Source organism: Sander lucioperca, chromosome 6 (assembly GCF_008315115.2).
Source record: "Sander lucioperca isolate FBNREF2018 chromosome 6, SLUC_FBN_1.2, whole genome shotgun sequence".
NCBI classification, from domain to species: domain Eukaryota; kingdom Metazoa; phylum Chordata; class Actinopteri; order Perciformes; family Percidae; genus Sander; species Sander lucioperca.
Window position 1 is genome coordinate 18,956,651 of NC_050178.1, and position 21,659 is coordinate 18,978,309.

The 21,659-nt window shown below is 41.8% G+C and overlaps 1 protein-coding gene across 2 annotated transcripts in view; it reads right to left on the reverse strand.

The window, feature by feature from the left end:
* ripor3 (RIPOR family member 3) overlaps positions 1 to 21,659 on the reverse strand; it is a 76,369-nt gene that overhangs the window by 37,825 nt on the left and 16,885 nt on the right. Inside the window, exon 2 of one of the 2 annotated variants that reach the window (XM_031277178.2) lies at positions 6,757 to 6,838. The exons of the other annotated variant lie outside the window; for it this stretch is intronic. Coding sequence (XP_031133038.1) covers positions 6,757 to 6,758 — 2 coding nt within the window. The 5' untranslated portion in view covers positions 6,759 to 6,838. The remainder of the gene's footprint in view (positions 1 to 6,756; positions 6,839 to 21,659) is intronic. 2 annotated transcript variants of the gene reach the window in all.

Genomic DNA, 21,659 nt, shown 5'->3' on the forward strand with positions numbered 1-21,659 from the left:
TCCATGTAAAAGTCAAACATAAGGACTTGATTCCCCCTCTCTCCTCCCTCGTAGGGTGTGGTGGTGTGACAGTGGGTTTTTCAATAATGTGGTCTCATCTGTAATCACTCTCCTTCCGCTCGCCATAATCAGCCTCATTTCCACTTCTACATTCGCCTGGTTTTACTCGGTAATGATAAGTTCCTTAACTCAGTCGCAGTGAGGCCGCAGCCATCAAACAAACAGGTTTGTAAGTGATGGCAGATTTAAACCCCCAGAAATGTTATTCACGTTTACTACTTAACTTACGTATGAAACTTAATTTACATAACAAACTTTATTCAATACTTATTTTAACCCAAACCATAATCTTTTCTTAAACCTAACTAACCTGACGAGTTGAGAATGAGAACGGGAGCAATAAATGGGGCGAAAAGCTTAAAATGCGTAGACTATGACATGACATGCAAATGTCTTTTAAAGTGGCGTGCTATTTCTACCCCTTCCCGTGTGATCACGTTGGCCAAGTAGGTTTTCACTTACAATAAATTTGCCTTTGTATTTTGGTGCATAACAATAAACATAGTAAGATCAAATAAAAAATAAAAAGTACTACGAAAGTCAAGAATCATGAATAGAAACATTTACAATACAAAATATATTAATTCTCTGTTTTCGGATTCTTCGTTCACCGTGGAGGCAATGCGAGAAAAACAGATTTTTCTTCAAGAATTCAAGGTAACGGGTTGAGTAATTAATATACAAATGATCATTTAGAGGGTGAAGTATCCCTTTAAACGCAGATAGGTCTGGCTGCACCGCTTATCATTCTGGGATAAGGGGAAAAATGCTCAGACTTGTTTGTGTTTCTGTAAACCAATCACAACTGTCCTGGGCGGCGCTAAGCTCCGGATGCAGCTACAGCCATCCATCCATCCATCTTCGTCCGCTTATCCGGTCTCGGGTCGCGGGGGTAGCAGCTCCAGCAGGGGACCCCAAACTTCCCTTTCCCGAGCCACATTAACCAGCTCCGACTGGGGGATCCCGAGGCGTTCCCAGGCCAGGTTGGAGATATAATCCCTCCACCTAGTCCTGGGTCTTCCCCGAGGCCTCCTCCCAGCTGGATGTGCCTGGAACACCTCCCTAGGGAGGCGCCCAGGGGGCATCCTTACCAGATGCCCGAACCACCTCAACTGGCTCCTTTCGACGCGAAGGAGCAGCGGCTCTACTCCGAGCTCCTCACGGATGACTGAGCTTCTCACCCTATCTCTAAGGGAGACGGCAGCCACCCTCCTGAGGAAACCCATTTCGGCCGCTTGTACCCTGCAGCTACAGCGCCCTTGCAAAATGGATAGCGGAAATAGCGGAAGGGGAGGGACATCATGTCAGGCTTTATCCCAGCAATGTACATCCGTTGAGCCAAATTAAAAAACTCAGATAGTTGTAAGTTTAACTTTTTGATAGTTTAACTAGTATTGTGTGTGTGTGTGTGTGTGTGTGTGTGTGTGTGTGTGTGTGTGTGTGTGTGTGTGTGTGCGCAACCGGACCATTTGGAAACGGCTTCAAAAAGATTGTTTTGGTACGTGTGGACGTGGCCTCAGTCTCTGTTTGTATTCAACGAAACATCAAAAACAAGACTGAGGAACATTCTGTATGTACATCTGGAGTCTCGTGTGTGTGTGTGTGTGTGTGTGTGTGTGTGTGTGTGTGTGTGTGTGTGTGTGTGAGAGATTCTGGGGTCCTGTTCCCCCCTTCTGTAGCCCGCCCCCCCACTCATCCCTCCTGCATCTCCCTGTTAGTGGAAACATGTTTTTCGTTATCTTTTCATCTGTCCCCCTTGTTGGTGTTTAGTCTCTCTATCCTTTTCTCCCTGTTCTTTTTTCTGTTTTTATGGGTGTTTGGTGTTTTAAGCCCCCAACGTTGTCTTCCAGGCAGCGCTGCATGGAAGGCACTAGGGTTAGGCAAGGGTTAAGGTTAGGGTTAGGTGCCTTGAAGTCGACGGTGGGGGCTTAAAACACCATCGAGCGTTTTTATGCCTCTGCCTACCCCCGCTCCCTTCTCTCTTTTTCTCCCGCCTCATCTTCTCCCCAACTCTGGCTCACAGATCATCTGTGATCATTAGAAGACAGCTTTAAATTACTTTGAGTGCTCCTCGGGGACTTTGCCCTATTTCCAAGTAAACAGAATCCATAAAACATCTTTTATTGTAATAAGAGCAGCAAACGAACAAATCTCTCTCTGCAGGGTGCCGTAAATCATTGGATCAAAGAGATGTGTGTGAAATATGTGTGATGAGCTTAAATTAAAACATTTGTTCATTCTGAAGTTGTTTTTTGTCCAGTTTTAGATAATCTCTGACACTGTGGCTCACTGCCAGCTGAAACATGATTGGCTCAGTTTTTTAGTTTTTTTTGGGGGGGGGTGGTGGGTGGTCAGAGGTCACAGATGACTCATGTTCCCCCGGGGTGAAGAACTATGCTGTTTTGGATGGAAACAGACACACACACACAAAAACACACACACACACACACACACACACACACACACACACACACACAGACTTAGTATTTTTTGCTTTTGTCTGATAATGAACAGGTACTGCAGATGAAAATTAGGCTTAGGTTTGGCTAAATCTGGCACATTTTCATGTTGGACTCAAGTGCTCATGTGAATTTATTTGCATTGTCCCTTCCTAAATAAAATATACATACACACACACACACACACACACTTAAGTCCTCAAAAGATACAAACATCGGTACTTTTCCAACACGCACACACACAAACTTAGATGTCATCCAGCTATAGTTGTAATGTATATGTATTGTATAAATTAAATCAGCAGAAGTATTCTCAGCGATATGAGTTGCTCAGTTCTAAATCATCCTTTTAAGTTTTACAAAGTCTTTTCCGTCGCTATCGAGGACCCCAAACATTTTTAGTAAAACTAATCTTAACCAATATTTCTATATAGTCAGTAGAAGCCCTTTGCTGCTACTTGCTTTTTACTTCCACTCTGGTTTTAAAAATGAGCTTCTAAACGGAGGGATATACAACACTAAATATATAATCAACATCTTGTTCCATCACTGCTCAGCTCGGAATAACTAATCCACGCAATGAATTTTCTCCCATGATTATAAATGCAACATTTGGTTCAGATTAACCTCATCAGACTACTGTTCTCCTCCTCTGACATGAACTTTTTGCATTACACATTGTAGTTTGATCCTCATCAGACAAAAAAGCTAAAATACTCTGTATTAAAGAAGTATATAAAAACTCCGACACTTATTTATAGCTTTACTTTTTATATTGTGTTTCTACAGCTAGCTTATTTTTTTTTTAACATTGTTAAATATCACCTTTTGCTGTGGCTTTCACCACATTTTGCTGCGGGTATCACTGTTGGACATCATTTGATATTGAGTATTTAATTGATGGTTCTGACGATGTTGCTTATTATGAATAACTCACATGAACATGTGTCTAGCTTGATTGGAAAACCCATAGTTAACTGAGCCTGTGGATAACCAGCTTCCATCACTACTGCCAGGCTCAAACCTAAAGACAGACTTAAGTTGAACTTGCTTCGGGGTTCAGGCCTCTACACTGAAAGAAAGAAAATCCAGGCAGCTGATACATTTTTGGCAAAGCAAACAAGTCGTACATAAACACATTTTGTAAGATAAAGGGTTGGCTATAAACACTAACATAAAGGGTGTGGACAGACAACTTTTTTTCTTCCTCTTTTTCCAGTGTTATGTTAAATCACCGCCTTCTACTGTTGATCTTTCTTCTTGAGCTGTTCCCAAAGTATTATGGAAACGCTTCAAAGTGTGATGCTTAAAAAGTCTGTTTGTGGGAGAGAGAGAGAGGTGAGAACTAAGTGATGATATTTAAACTGGGACATCAAAATTCCCCAAGGTATAAAGGTCGAGGATGAAGGGGAAATCCTAATATAACAGTTTTATTTAGTATGTACAGCTCATTTTGTATGAAGACATGCAACCAATTAGGACACAGACATACAAACAGGAGCTTATTTTTGCATAAGGGGTGCAAGGGTATAGAAGATGAATTCAGATATCAGTAGTAGTGATGAGGAGGATTTTGGTGGCGATCTTTTTTAAGTCCTCTAAACCATACTGCGTCATAGGTTGTTTATTCCTACCCTCTCAGGGTAGCCTGGATGGCCTAAGCCACTGGGGGGAAAAATGTAATGTATTTTTAGGACATTTTTTAAACTAGTTACAGTGGGGCAGCTCGGTTGGAAACTTAGACGTAGTCATATTATCAAATCTCCAGTTAGCTTTTAGCATTGACTTAATGTAGGGCCCTCTGAAATCTGTCTTACAGCTTTTTTAAATTCTCAATTTCGCGATTCTGTCCATGATTCTGTTATCACAGAAACTATTTGGCTCTACATTAATGCTGCCATCAGTCTGTGACCGGCCCCAGCTGGGCCCTCATCAAAAAATTTGCGTGACTAGAGTCTCTCAAAATCTGACGAAAATATTTTAAACTGACCTTTGTTGATCTGAAATTAAGACAGATTCAGCAACTGCATGGCCTATTTCTAGCTCAAAAATGTTTTCAGAAACACGTTTCGGTGAACTATTTTAGTACAATATGAGATCGTATTCTGAACAAGCCGCCATGACAATCTGTCTTTGAATTTCCGGAGAAACCAGACCCACATGACGCGTTCGTCCAATCAGCTGCCGGTTTTCATGTTTGGGCGACAATACAGATTAGTACCGCATACTGTTATGGAGACGTATTACGTCTCGTCGCTTTGGTGTGTTCCGAGGCACTTTTTTGACCAACTCGGGGAGACTGATTAGTCCAACTGTCTTTTCTGCCGAGGGTCGGCCGTCTGGTCAATGTGTCAGCAGCTTTATACGACCCACAGGAGTGTTTTTTTCCGTCCTTATATCTAAACCAGAGAACGTAACGCTCGGTGGTGTTTTAAGCCCCCAACGTCGAACATTGACTTCAAGGCACCTAACCCTAACCATTGCCTAATCCTAGTGCCTTCCAGGCAGTGCTGCCTGGAAAGAGACGTTGGGAGCTTAAAACACAGATAAATGAACGTAACCGTCCCAGTTTTAAACACACGATTAACGTTGGAAAACGGTCGCAGCTTGATTAGGTTTAGGCACAAAAACTGCTTGAGTTAAAAAAAAAAAAAAAAAAGATGGTGGTTTGGGATAAAATCAGATGTCCAGGTCCTGTGTTAGTTTGACCCATCAACCACCCAAAACCTTTTGCAAAGTTTGGAGCCCTAACACTCTGTCACCTTCCTTTCTGCCTTGCTCCCGTAATGACTACTACGACCACTACAGGGCTACGCCACTATGAATGTAAACAGGAGTTGTAATTTCTACTTAAACATTTTTCAGAGCGTTTTTCAGAGGACAGTCTCATTCAAACATGTAAAGGCACCATCACAACACGGGCTCTGAAAGCCTGTCCTAGATTCCTCTGTTCTGATGGATAGCGCTTGAATATAACATAATACAGCCTTTAATGCAGAAATAATGAATTACAACTGACCTATACAAATGAAATAACACAGATTATTTGAAGTTATAAAAATTACACTTTGCTTTTTAGTTCACTAGCTGGGGAAAGGCAGCCAAAAAAAGTACATTTACAACTACCCCTGTATGTAAACTAGACATTATGAATACAGTGAATGGCAACAAGGGAAAACATTCAGTTCTTCCACAGGAAATAATGTAAAAAAGAAAAGAAAAAAGATTAGGTTGTGTGAGACAAGTCGTTCTCTGCAGTTGTCATTTCTTTGGCTTCGTGTTTCAGCCATTTTTTCACGTGTCCTCTCCTTTTTCCATCTTCTCTGCCTCTCTTTCTCCTTTCTGTCTCCATCACTCTCTCTCTCTCTGGCTTTCCTCTGGCTCTGTTTACCTCCTCCCCTTTCCTCTCAGTTTTGACTCGCTCTGCAGACCTCCCTTGCTCCTCTCTCCCTGCCTGTCGTCCACCCTCACCCCCCTCTCCTCCCGTTGCGTGTTGTGTTATGTATTGATATCCAGGGTTCCTGTGTGTTTAGGCCGAGCCAGAGCAAAGATTAAAAGACTCTGAAGTAACTTCATCTCTTAAATCTATTGACATAAACTCTTCACACACAGTGTAGATCTCTATTTTCCTGGGGAGATACAGACATCTGGGTTCAACACACACACACACACACACACACACACACACACACACACACACACACACACAAACTTCTCTTAAGTCCTCAAAAAATACTAAACATCTGGGTTCAACACACACACACACACACACACAAACTTCTCTTAAGTCCTCAAAAGATACAAACATCTTTACTTTCCAACACACAACGCTGCACAAACACTTAGATGTTCACGTTCATCTTCTTCTACTAAAGATGAAAAACATCTGCCTACACACACACACACACACACACACACATACACACACATTCACAGTGACTGTCCACATCTGTGTGCACTGGCGAGTTGATGAACATAATCCTTATCTGATTATGTTCATCAATAAACAGCTGAGTGTGGAGTTATGTGAGCAATGTCCATGATAACTTTGGATCATCCAGATGTGGATTACAGTTCAAATCCAGGCTGTTTATGTTAAATGTCATCGGAATACAACTTCCAGACTTTCATCAGAGCAGAAAGAGATTTACTGTGAACTGACGGGGGAGCCTCATCTTTAGCATTAGGAAATCACATCAAACCGGACTCTGTCCTCATGAGGACATACGTTCCTTACATTAGTGTTGTGTTTTGTCTGATGGAAACATCCAAACTGTGGCTTAGATCCCGGTGGTGTCACTTCATCTTCACCAAACACACTGAAATAGTAAGACATAAAGATAATACTGGTTGGTTTTTGTTGTTAAAATAAGTTTTTTAGGTACACCAAGCAAAAACTAATAGAGTCAAATACAACAGTTCTGCAATTAGTCCTCCAAAGGCTAAAATGTAGATGATGTTATGTTGTGAGGGTGTTTTAAAGAGGTGTTAATTCACCCTTTATGGTCAGTTTGGAGGCTGCAGTTTGTGGTGCTGTTGAAATGTATTGTTATACTAACAGGTGTTTCTATTATTTTGTCCACCCCATCTCTATCAATGAGGGAAGACTAAATAACAGAAACGCCTCAATATAAAAATAAATGTTAAGTCAGAGAAACTAATTCCAAAAAATGAATTTGTGTTAATGTTAATACAAATGGATATTAGAAATAATTATTGAAAGTCGCCAACAATGATACATTCTGTCGTCACCAGGAAAATAGACAGAAGATGTCATTATCTAACCAATTTTGGAGTGTTTTCCAAACAGTATTTGTCATTTAATGGCATTAATTTTTTTTTTTTATAGGTTACTGATTTCCTAATATATTTCCTCTTGCTGTGATTATGATACGATGACATAATACCACATGATCAGTATTAGACATATTGACACCAGGCCTCCAGGAAGTGGGCCTTTGAAGCAAACATAACGGCCAAATAGTGAAATTACAACTCCCGTCCCGTAACGTGATTCCCCCTGGCCCAAAAAGACTTTTTTCCATACATTTACACGGAGAAAGACACGTCTGTGAATCAGTCTGTATTTCTGTCCGATAACATTTGGAAAGTCTAGAAGAGCTGCACGATTAAATCATTTAATCCCCGTTCAAGTTAGAAGAGCGCTAAACGGGAAGTAGCCTGCTTGGCCGGTGGAGGTCTCTAGTGCGCCTGCTCTATGGGCCGCACAGTGAGGAAGCAGTGCCGATCACCTGGCTCCTTTTTGGCTCCATGATGGCTTCGTGTGCCACTGAGCAACTCTCACAGGAATGAACGGGGCTCCGCCTCCAACGCTGTATCCAGGGGTGTGTCCCAATTCAGATACTTCCGTGGGTACACTTAAATGTAGTACACTGTGTGCTATGTACTCACGTGTGTAAGTTTTGACAGGGTTATGTTGTCTTAAATCCCACACGGCTTTTAAATGTTATGAGTGCAGCATCCGGGTACTCGTAGTGCACTGCATTTGGCCACACTTCGTCTGTGTGAACGCACTATGTACTCAAAATAGCAAGTGTACAGAAGTGCACAATTTGAGACCGGCACATGTCTTGACACTGACCTGAGACCTGTGACAGTAAAACTAGACACCACCTGAATCTATGAGAGCATAATTTGGAGCTGTGAAGACCTCTTGATAGATAAAGCCAAGTCAATTTTATTTATATAGCCCACTAAAGGTCCCATGACATGAAAATTTCACTTTATGAGGTTTTTTAACATTAATATGAGTTCCCCCAGCCTGCCTATGGTCCCCCAGTGGCTAGAAATGGCGATAGGTGTAAACCAAGCCCTGGGTATCCTGCTCTGCCTTTGAGAAAATGAAAGCTCAGATGGGCCGATCTGGAATCTTGCTCCTTATGAGGTCATAAGTGGAAAGGTTACCTCCCCTTTCTCTGCTTTGCCCGCCCAGAGAATTTGGCCCACCCATGAGAAAGAGAGAGACATCATGGCTTTCAAACGAGCAAAGTGGCAGTTGGTCAAGGCCACACCCCCACCCTCCACCTTGCCCCTCTCCTCCTCAATAGCATTTAAAGCTACAGACACAGAAATGGCACATACTAAGGAAAGCTCATTGTGGGACTGGCTCTAGTGGCTGTAATGAACAGACACACATACAATAGATGTCATGTGTACACATCAACATTATAGTACATATACTGAGGATGACAACATTACATATAGCAGTCCTCCCAGAAAAATGCGGAGTTTTTTTGTGATTGTTGCGGGCAAAAATCCTTGATTATGCGGCACGTTTTCTTAAAAAATGCGATGGAATATGCGGGATATTTATGCAATTTTATGCGATGAAATTGCGGGAACTTGTAAAAACTGCGGTTTCATCATGGCTTCATCACGGGGTTTGCAGCTTTTCGATGATGTTCACGTTGCGTAATTATGTCACTTCATAATGTTCCCATGGCAACAGGGGAAAATGGCTGCTCTTGTGTGAAGTAAACGCAACATTTTTCCACTTTCTGCTAAGATATATGTGACTTTTTTGCAATGAAAATGCGGGGATTATGAAATCATGCAAGCCCCGCATATTTTGCGCGGAAATCGGCAATTTATGCGGCGTATTTGAAAAAATGCAGCCCCCGCATAAATATGCGGACTTTGGCTGATTATGCATTGAATTATGCGATCGCATAATCACGTTTTTCTGGAGGGACTGATATAGTTAGTAAAGCAGGTGTGAGTCTGTTTACATCCACTCTGCTGTCTTTTTCCCAACTGAGTCTGATCTAAATCCAACATGGACGCCATGTGTGTCTCCACATGCTTTACTAATCTGTCTCAATCTGAAGCACATTCATTCATGATCTATTTATTTCTCTCCATGTCTGAGGCTTTCTACGGCTTTTTATTTTCACAGCTGAGAGGATAAAGAGGGAATCCCCATTTCAATTTCTCTCTTCATCCATCTCTCATTGGCCTGTGTGTGTCTCCGTAGAGAAATGACAGATAGAGACATCACTCTGTCTGTGCAACTCTTTCCATTTCCCTCTCCTAATATGTCTCTCTCATGTGAGCGACATGGAGGAAGAGGGGAGGAGGTGGAGAGAAGTTCTGGGTTTGTAATCATACCAACTCTCCACGGTCTTCCCCTCGATTAGCCCTGCTGTCAACACCACTTAAACTGAGCCCTAAACATGCTGAACACACACATACTGTAAACACACACACACACACACACACACACACACACACACACACACACACACACACACACACACACATATACACACACACACACACACACACACACACAAACACACACACACACACACACTGTCCTCCCATCTTTATATTCCTGTATGTTTGTGTGTTTATGTGCATGCACTGTGTGGTTTAACAGACACACGTTGTACTTACAAATGTCTTTATATTAAGGATGTAAAGATACACTCGACTCACGATTCGATACAATCCACGATTTTAAGTTCACGATACGATTTTCTCACGATTTTTTTTACAGAATGAGCTGCAGACAAATGAATGAATAAAATATTCCTTTATTTATATAAACTGTGCAAAACAACAGATGTGTCCTCTTATCAAAGGTGCAACCGAAATTGTAATATCTTAAATAACCCAAATTAAATAAGAATTAATAATTAGATTTTTAAAACAAATCCCACGTCAAAATAACTAAATAAATAGAATAAAACTCTTCAAATGAACAAACTAAGAAGAGGTAGTGACGTCTAAAGTCAAACGTGTGAAATCAAAAATAGATTACACCCTAAGCCGTTTAAAAATTGCTTCGCGATTTGTTTTGTTTTTCTCAACTGCTTATCTTTACACATTTATATCCATTTTTAACCAACTCACAATGCATCCCTACTTAATATAGCAGAATCTATACAGCTAATTACAGAATATTGTAAGAACCGCGACTTAATGAAGTTAATAAGTTTAGAATCTGTAAATGTAAATTATGCAGTATTGTTAGTTTGACCAGCCATCACAGACATTGAAACACTAGTAGTTATTGGCCAAATTCATATTTTGGTAACACTTTATAATAATGGTACGTTAATTATCATGAATTCATGCATGAAAAAGCATGGATTCATTCATGTAGTACTTCATGAACTATCAGTAATGTGCCATGATTAATAGTATCTCATGCATGACTTAATGTAGGAACAATACGTTAATTAATGCATCAATTAAGGTATTTGAATCATCATGATTTCTGATGATGTTCATGTCTTCAATAAACTGACCAGTCACAGCAGTGTACATACGTACATTCTTAAAAAAAATGGAATTGTTGTAATCATGGTTAACTAAACATGACTTCTTCATTACTTCGTCATGTTTGTGGCCCTTCATATAAAGTGCTGACCAGGTCCATCCATAACATTGATAAATAAGATATTTCAGATTAATAGTGGCATAAAATTAAATGTATTAAGAATTAAAGTAGTGGGTTGGCAAAATGATACTGAGGTCACTACCACTGACACAAAATACAGTATACTGCAGATGCATTTTATGGTTGCTTTATTCACAACAACACAAGGCGCTTAAACAGTAATGCCTGAAAACAGTGCTCACCCACGTAGGATATTTATGAATTTTACTTTTTACTAACTTCTAAGTGTCTGAACACAAGTGGGGTCACAAAGATTGGGGCATATGCCACCATTAATCATATCTTATTTATCGAAGCTGGATGATGGAACGGGTCAGCACTTTATTTGAAGGGCCACAAACATGATGAAATAAAGAAGTCATGTTTAGTTAATCATGAACATCATCAATAAATCAGAAATCATGATGATTCTAATACCTTAATTGGTGCATTAATTAATGCATTGTTCCAACCAGGGGCGTAGCACAAAATTCTGGGCCCTGTAGAAAGGCATTTTCTATGGGCCCCTCCCCGCATCAACAGCTATTCATTCTAGCATCTTTTTGGGCCCTCCTCACATGAGGGCCTTGGGTACTCAGTCCCCTTTTTCCCCCCAGTCCGACCCCCCTGGTTCCAACATTAAGTCATGCATGAGATACTATTAATCACTTGCATGTTTGTAGCTGCACCCACAGCTGTGCATGTTTTTGGATCACTGAAAGTTAAAAGTACTTTAACCCTTTAGAACAGCTCGGGTTCACTCCATGGACACAAGCCCCTTTTGTTTCCCCCAAAGTGTCTGCTTGGGTTTTCAACCAGTAGGTTTAAAACGAACGCTGACACGTGGACACAGAGTCTGATGGATTCCGCAGAAGATAAGGAAGGATGCACTTCGCAAGTCTTTATGATACCACGGGGTCCTACAGCTGTGACTGTAGTTCAGGATTCACACAACATTAAACTACTGCCTGAAAGTTACTTGTAGGATCTAATTAGGGCCCCAGTTTCTGCTTGTAAAAACATGTTCATTTAATTGAAATTCTAAACCCTTGAAATAAGACTGTATTCCTCTTGTACCTGTCAAACAACGGGACACTGTTGCACTTTGTGTGGTCAACTCCTGCTATTTATGGTTGTGTTGAGATTTGTCCTGCCTGAAACAACAGGATGAATCTGGCGTCTATGATTTGTGCTTCTGTTTGTTAGTTCCAGCGTAGTCTGACAGGTTTCTAGCTGGAATGCCCCCCTTAAGGCTCAGCTGTTTAACTACACGGGGATGTAAAATGAATGTTAAGTACATTAAGTTCTGTATAAACATAGCGTCCTTTTGTATTGTATAAGCGGAGAGATGTTTTCAGTCTGCATACTTATCTAAAGTGTTTTTTTGGTTTGTAAAGGTCTGAAGAAAGTATTAAAGAATTCATGGCTGAATTCAGGAATAGAGCAGTTTTAACATTTATATAATACTTAATGCAATACATTGTGCACATTTCCTCCAGGGCAGCATTTCAGGCTCACAAATGGTTTCTTGCTTTAACCCGTGTGACTGTCAGTCCAATATTCTCTCTCTTTTAGCTCTGTTTTTGCTCTCCACGAACTCCTGAGGTAAATATATGTCTCTTAGCTGCTCAGGCTGTTCTCATTCACTGTTTGTACCTATACCTATGAAAAGTAATGCACTTATTAATGCACATAATTCGTTTATAACCCACACGATCATCAGCCGGGACGTGCAGGGCTGCTTCTAAGGAGAAAGTCAGGCGACGTAGTATAAAGAGCGACAAAGTCAGCATAGGGAGGAGGTCGCCAAATATGTAAGTTACATCACAAACATACTTATTTTAACCCTTTTCTAAACCTAACCTAGTTTTGTTGCCTAAACAGGTTCTGCACTGCAAGGCCTCGCGCAGGCACACTGATCACTCATGTTGCTGGACATGAAAAATGAAAAAGTAACATGCATAACTTTATGTAAGAGATACGAACATTTGAATGAGCTGCAACATGATCCACTCTGTTCACCAGCTGGTCTCTGACTGTGTGTCAGCTGTTTGCAGCTGAGCAGGTAGAGTTCAGTGACTTTTTACAGCTTCTTCTCTGAAAGCGACACTATGAGAGCGCTGAGAGTCAACCAGAACGATAAGCTGAAACTCACTATAAAGCTCCGTAAAGCCGAGAGGAGCTGCTGATTCAGCTGATAGTTCTCTGTAGGTTCAACACTACCAGAGACATACAGTATTTAGTCTAAGATGACTGCATGCCATGGTTGGGACAAAGTTCCCTTTGATGTTTACGGAATTTGGTGGGATCATTGCTCTCATCTTTAGGAACAAACTAAAATATGCTGCAAGTCATTTCCAGTGCCAGACACTCCACCCAGGATGTAATGTATAACTGGAGCTTGCAATGTCAGATGGTTAGGAAGTCCACAACCATAGATATAAAACAATAGATGTGACATGTCATTCTGACTTGCCATTCCGGGATGCAACCATATGGCGTACCTTACCTGGGTTAAGTTTTAGAATTGCTGCAATTGGATGGTGAAAGAGGCTCATGTTGTCTTTATAATCCTTAATTTTTTTTTATTCAAAGTAATGAGCATAAGACAACTTTGCCTGTCTATAAAAATCCCCAAAAAAACTAATTAGATTTTGGTAGAATTTGCATTATTATAGCTCCAAGAGAACATGAATAATGCATTCAATCACGAAGATATTCTCATAATTGTACATTTATATTGCAGATAATTATTTTTTCAATTTTGCCTGAATTTAATGTGTAATCCCTGCCTTTTGATTGGCTAATATACTACTTCAAGCAATATCTTTAATGTAGAAATCCTATATAGATTCAGATTATGGCCTATATGTCACGCTTGTGACTTTGTGTTTCCTGTTTTATTTTGTAATCTGTTTGTTCTCACTTGTCTTGTCCAGTTTACTTCCTGTTTTCTGTTTTCCCGCCTGTCTGATTGTTCTGCCCCGCCCTGATGTGTTCCACCTGTTGTATCACCTGTCCCTTGTTAGTCCTTGTTACCTCTTGTATTTAGTCTCTCTCTTTCCCTTGTCTGTTGTCAGATCATTGTATGTGTTTGGGTTTGTGTGTTTCGTCTCCAGTAGTTTTCCTGAGTGTTAGTCTTCCCTGTTAGTCTTCGTGTTCCGGTGTTTCTACGTTTATCTTGGACTTTATTTTGGATACCCTTTTGCCTGCCTTTTCCTGGACTCCTTTGGTTTAGTATGATTTTTATGTTTGATTAAATCATCTAACTATCCTCTGCTTCCGTCTCTGCTATTTGGGTCCGCCATTCACCTACCCACCCTGACACTATAGGCAAAACAATTAAAGATCTCATATTATGCTCATTTTCAGGTTCATAATTGTATTCAGAGCTTGTACCAGAATAGGTTTAATTTTAACACCATATTTTTGTCGTACTGCACAATTGCTGCAGCTCCTCTTTTCACCCTGTGTGTTGAGCTCTCTGTTTTAGCTACAGAGTAAGACATCACACTTCTGTTCCATCTTTGTTGGGAGTCGCATATGCGCAGTATCTAGGTAAGGACTACTAGCCAGTCAGAAGCAGAGTAGGGCGGGGCCTGACAAGCATGCTAGTGTGATCCAAAACAAACACGCTTCAGCCTATAGACAGCTGGTAACCTATGGCTTGGCTCAGCCATACAACGTAGACTGGAGCAAGATGTTTAAGAGTGGTAAGTTATTTAAATGTTAACAAATTAGTCTTTCATACGTAACATGGCGATACAACTATCTGAACTCTTGGGGCCTCCACTCTAACTAGCTTGGTTTGAGGACGTGCCACACTAGCAGCTAGGCGAGCATTATAACGTGTGTTACAAAGTGACGCAAAATGACGCGCGTTTGTCTCTGAAGTAAAGGCTGGACTACAATAGAGCTGTTTGGAGCAGTTTGTGAACAGTGTTTTCTGTTGGAGATGGTAAGTCCCTTTGGGATGGACTTTTGGAACACAATAAAGGAAAGGGAAAAAGCCAAAAAGCATAATATGAGCACTTTAAATCAGACACACAAGAGAGAAACAACATACTGTAATAAATTTATATATTTATTAAATTGGATATGTAACTAACTTATAAGACCACATTCATTTCCCATAAACCCTGTCACCAACCAGCATGGGCTTTGTTTTGATGAGAGGAGAGGTTGAAGAGCCTCCTAACTGTAAATGAGGAGTTGTTCTTGTTGATAAAGCAAGTTTTGTTAGGGAGCTAAAGCCTTAAAGCAAAACTAGAGAACTTTTTGTACCTTAAAATAATGTTTCCAAAATCGTTTCAGTGGTTCATCAACTCGTAACAGAGTGAACGGCACTTCTGCATTCGCTTTGCGGCTCTCTACCGGCTATAACCACACTATGCAAGTTTGCCTGATCGGGTAGCGGATCTGTAGTTCCAATGAGACATAACGGGACAATTCCGCTTCCAACCTGTAGGGGGACCGAAGCGGCAAAAGTTCTCTAGTGCTGCTTTAAGCAACACTAGAGATGGAGAGACTAGATGGACTCATCTCAATTGTCTTTCATTGTCATCGCGTGTTATATATCTACTAGTCAAGTGGCCGTTTGGAGCGCGTGCCTGTTGGGAACGGGCTGATTGCTTTGTTCCCAGTATTTTATCCCCATAACTTTATGTAACGATAAGCGCGGTTCAATTAGCCCGGCTCGATCGTCTGCGGCTTATCTAGAGATTCGGCGCGTCCCCTTATTTTTCGTCTAGCAGTCACACGTCCAGGTAGCGATGTGCCCTGGGTGAGGGAAGGAGGAAGGAAGGGAGCTGGGCTCAGCCTGCTGGTGAAGCCGCTCTTAAACGGTGTGCAGCACGGCTGAAGAAATGTACGCAACTGCCAGCAACAAAATAACTTGCTGGAGAGCCCAAGAGCCCTGGCGTTCATCTAACGTGTCTGTGTACGATTGTGTTTGCATGTAGGGTAGACAGCAATTTGTTTTTGGCGGATGACCACTTTTTGGCATATGACACCGGTAGCCGGTGAACCGCAATCAATGAGCCTTCTAGTTCTAGGGATGCAGCAACTCCAGCTTGTTTGTTGTTTGTGTGTGTGCGTGTATGTGTTGTGTGTGTGTGTGTGTGTGTGTGTGTGTGTGTGTGTGTGTGTGTGTGTGTGTGTGTGTTTGTGTGTTGTGTTGTAATTGATATCCAGCAGCCCTGTGGGGAGTGAGGCCAGTGGGTTCAATCTAGTAAAGAACAGCTTCTACACACACACACACACACACACACACACACACACACTGGTCTGTTTAGTCATGTAACGTGATTTGAAGCTACTGACTCTCCTGTCGTGATGTTAGCATTAACACAATAGTAAACTCCTCGTACGTGGCCGTTATGTCCTCAAAGACGAAGATATCACAGTGTTGCTCAGAAATCATTTTCTTATTATCCGCTACCTAGTGAATTTACTTTTTAATACCTCAGGTACAGACAAAGTATGCAGGCAAGTACAATGAACGATACCGCTCGGTGCAGATGCTTGTCAAGCAAGCATAGGGACAAATGCAACTATATCATTTAAATTCAGCACCTTTTTTAATCACCCATTTGTGAAATGGGTTTCCACCGTACAAAAGCTCATGAACCACTGCAGAATACTCTCCCTCGTCTTTGACTATTTGACTCCTTTTTTTTACTTATTGAATCAATAATAATAATTGTAATAGTTGAAACGTTTATCCAATACTAATGTTTCTCTGGTAATTCAACTGACTGAAACTACAGAAATGGAGGATTTTGGTTACGCAAATAACAGTGCTGTTACAAGACACTTTTTTGCCACAACTAATAAAGGAGATAAGCTTCCCAAAAACTCACAGAATTGGACCCCTTCAACGGCAGCCATACAACGAGGATATCCTTCCACAAGGATACAAATTACACCTAACACAACCTACAGCAAATCAAAGCGCAGGCCATCTTCAAACTGCTGAATACAGACACTCTAAGGCCGGCTACACACTGGCTGCGTGGCGTGAGCGTGGCGTTTCTGTTGCGTGTCAGCTGCGTGGCGGCTGCGTGGATTTTTCTGTCTTTACACACCAGAAACGTGTCTGACGCGGCACTGCAGCTGCTAGCCTTGTCTGTACACATGTATGTTTCCCATTGATAAAATGAAATACCATGTTAAACATAAATCTATACTGATTTGATTACAGCAAAGACAACGTCAGCAGTATTGACGGCAAAATAGGCTACAGAATATTTCGTTCTGTATTGACAGGTGCAATATTAGAAAATCTAATTTTTATATATTTTATATATTGTATCTATTTTTTTAATATGTATTTGTGTCAAAATGACATATAAACATCTTTTCCTATTCTATTTTGCCTGGAAACGCTTCCAACACGCTCGCGTGTCACGTGAAAAATAGGCATCGGTTCTATTTCTAGCATGCACGCGTTTTCGGCGCGGCTCAAGACGTGCGTGTCACGCAGGCAGTGCGTAAGCTCTAACCTGTTAACATGGGAGCCGAAATATAAACGGACACGCCGCGCAGCTGACATGCTCACGCGACGCAGCCAGTGTGTAGCCGGCCTAAGCCTAAGACCGTGTCTACACTGGAGGCGTTCAGGGACAGTGTTGAGTGTAGGTCACCCATGTTTTGGCAGCGCTCATAGCCCAACACATAATTACTGTAGTCACACGTCAAAAGGAAGAAAATAGACTTGACACGTGAGCTTCAGCAGCTTTCATTGTCAGCTCACAGGTTAACAAACTGCTGCTCTACATCCATCTATTTTGCACATGGAGCTGATTATCTAAAAAAAAATTGGGAATTTGGGAATTCTGTACTTTTTAGTCAAATTTAAAGTATTAAAACTGACCACCCCCTCTCAACTTCCTTTAACCCCTGTGTCCGTATAATGTTGCTTTAGTTTCAGCTTTTCTGTCCAATGGCCAACATATTTTGCTCTGCATCAGTGTAGCCGGCGCCCTTATGGAGCAGAAATCTGATATCTGAAAATGAGGAGAATGCATATACGTGGCACAGCATGCAGGGCTTCACAAAGATACGGCTCCCTGTGGCTTTGCAAAATCTGGCTCAAAACCTGCACTACTGCCAGGACTGCAGGGTTCAAAATGTATACACTCATAATACTTTAAAGCACTGTGAAATGCCATAAGATTGTAGCATCCTGCAACTTGTTTTTCTTGTTACCAGGCCACATGGAAGAGGAATATGATGATTTATTCCTGATTTTTCACTTTGCATCACTCACTCTGATAGGAAAAGTCGGCCGAATGCCTAAAATATAAATGTGAAGCTACATACTGTTTTTCCTTTCACATGATTGAATTTGCTTGGTATAATGTAGGCCATTGAAAGGGCCCTGAGGGGTGAGCTCAGCAAATCTGGAATTTCACCCAAGTGTGAAATGGAAATTCCTGTTCTGCCTCCTGAGGCCACGAGCATTTTATTCAGACAAACGACACTTGCGGGGGTCGTCCCGGCTGAGCGACGGCTCAGCCAGTTAGAGAGAAAATCTGCCCTAAAACACAACACTCGTTAAGAGTTTAACCTGAGATGGGTCGTTTGGGATGTGTCGTACTGTGTAAAGCTGGAGAAAAGAGAAGTTTCTCTCTTCACCGGGTTCCTTTACTTCTCAGCAGGTAGAGCAAAAACCAGATGCTTTAGGAAAACCACGGTTATGACTCTGCTGCTGAGGCCATTGGAAACCGGTTCTTCTTGCACCTGGCACTCAAACAAATGCAACAGTAACCACAATGAGAAGCTTCTGGTGGATTATTAAAACTGAAGTGCTTGTCTTGAAATCATCCTGGAACTACTCAACGTGATATCATGAATTCGCGTAAACATACACGCCACTTGGAAAGGGTTGGGTTTAGGAAAACAACAAACGTGGAAAGGAAACATCACACGCGGGGCACAAAGTCACACGCGGGACACGATCCCCGGTCTCCTGGGTGAAAGACCTGTGTTTGACCCATCCTCCACCCCGACTAACCTCACTATGCGGATTTTCGCCCTTTCATACTACTCGTTACAGCGTCAATTCACACACAATTGCAAGGTAATGTAAGTCAATGGAGGCCAAACGCCGTTGATAAACACGCTAAAAAAACAAGTATGCGTCTTTATAACACGCCAATAATGGCATACGAATTGGCGTGTCATACATACGCCTCTTCATGAGATCAGTCAAGGTTCATGTTTTTATACATTTGATCCAGTTAGTTTTGGTTTCAAAATGCAGTTATGCCAAGCGCACTAAAGAACTATACAAGATGTTACTACGAAAATGAACTCCAAAAGTCTGAACCATCCATAAATACGAACCGGACCATGGTTCAGTTTGATCTGGACCGAGACTACCTCTGTTCGTCGGACCAAGGCTTGGCTGTTTGGTCCGGACAGTGGTCCAGGGGAGGTTTCACGCCTGCAATTTTGGTTCAGATCAAACTGAAAAGTCTGAATGTCCGGACCAAACGAGATAGGTGTGAAAGCCCCCTCAGTCCACTCGCGGTTGTCCAGTGGTGTTACAAAGTGGAGGTTCTTCTCTCACAAATGATCTTTGGCTGCACAGACACCAGCTTGAACTAATGGTTCTTTCTGTTTGTTGAATTATTTACACTAGGGTGGTGGACAAAACACAGGAGAGTTCAGTAGTAAATAAAGTATTATTAAATATTTTAGATAGATATTTTAAAATTCGTTGTTGTATCCCTAAGAGAACGGGGTTTGAGAACGGCAACACACAGAGAGCAGAAGGTGACGTTGTTTCTACTCTATAGTGGACGGTACAATCCATTAAACCCAGTCCTTGGAACAGGCTCTAGTTTTGTTATGTTTTGAAGGAGGACATTATCTCCTATCAGTAGTAAACAGGAGAGCAGCTCATACAGGGGTCCAGGCCATGTGCTGGGAATTGATAAAACACACACACACATGCATACAGACATACACACATATGCATATCCATACCACACAGATATTGCCATGCAGATATTTTGAGCACACTGTTGATGTTGGACAATGTGGTGAATTCCACAGAACGCACATGTTGGGTTCATAAAAAGCTTTCAAAGTGAATTAGCGTGACTCAAAAGGCATCTAAAACCAACATTATTGTTTCATTTTTGGTTAAAGCGACTGTAATCGCATTCTCATAATAAAAATGTATCAAATGACTGTGTGAAGACAATGTTAAAGGTGTCTCTGGTAGTGATGAACCTACGGAGATCTATCAGCTGAATCAGCAGCTCCTCTCGGCTTTACGGAGATTTATATTGAGTTTCAGCTCATCGTTGATCTGTCCGGCCACAACTTTACTGTTCTGGTTTACTCTGTTATCTCATTGCGTCGTTTTCAGAGAAGGAGCTGTAACAACATGACATCATGACTTCGCGTAAACATACACGCCCACTTTAAGCCAAGTGGTGTGTTATCTCTACGCATTTTGAGCTATCCACGTGTATGTCTACGCTGTATACAGTGGACGTAAACATACACGCCACTTGGTGTGTTATCGCCACTTGGCGTGTTATTGCCACTTGGTGTGTTATCGCGAGAAGAAAGCTACGGTTGGGTTTAGGAAACGTGACACGCGGGTTTGGGTTTAAGAAAAGAAGAACCGGTTGGGTTTAAGAAAAGAAGAACCGGTTGAGTTTAGGAAACGTGACACGCTGGACACGATCCCCGGTCTCCTGGGTGAAAGTCCTGTGTTTGACCCATCCACCACCCCGACCAACCTCCCTAGGCGGATTTTCGCCCTTTCATACTACTCGCTACGGCGTAAATTCACACACAATCGCAAGGTAATGTAAGTCAATGGATGCCAAACGGCGTTGATAAACACGCTAAAAAGCGAGTATGCGTCTTGATAACACGCCAATAATGGCATACGAATTGGCGTGTCATACATACACCACTTCATGAGATCAGTCTGGGTGTAATAAGCCACTGTACACTACCTGCTCAGCTGCAGACGGCAGACAGAAACAGAGAGCAGCTGGTGAACAGAGTTGAGCATTTAGCAGCTAAAGAGACAGGAATTTCCCTCAGGAGTTGGTGGAGACCAAAAATAACAAAAAGAGAGAGAATACTGAACTGATGATCATTCATCAGGTGGACACAAACACAAAGACTCGTAATGAATCATCATGTTGCTCTTTAACTATCAACCTAAAATTGATCGTATCTGGCTTGTGTTTTCGAACACACACTGCTGACCCGTCGGGGATCAGAACATAAGGGTTTGACCTTTGACCCTGGGTGGTTGCCTGTGTTGTGTCAGAGTGGACCTGTGGGGCCTGTAGATCACTGTGGAGTCTGGATGAACTCTCCACAGTTTGACCTGCTAGTGTGGACTGAGGTGTGTCTCTCTGGCCTGTATGTGACGTCCTGTCATCATCATGTGCGCATGTGTGTGCGCGCCTGTATAGGGATCCCAGTATGCATAAATATTCAAATACGGACACGGTGGCTCTGCCAAATAGTCTCGGGAAGGAACTTGTTTTGGTGGAACATTTGCACCCCGCAAAAGATAACGCCACATGCAATATTAAAGCTTTAGTGCGTAACTTTTTGATATTAATAAACGTCCGTTACATTCAAGCCATTGCCAAAGGAGTTGATACAAAGTTAACTATCAGCTCCACACAACTCCGTCTATTTCTCAGTATGGCTATGTTCAGAAGATTGTGTCGTCCGGTGCAGAAACTCAA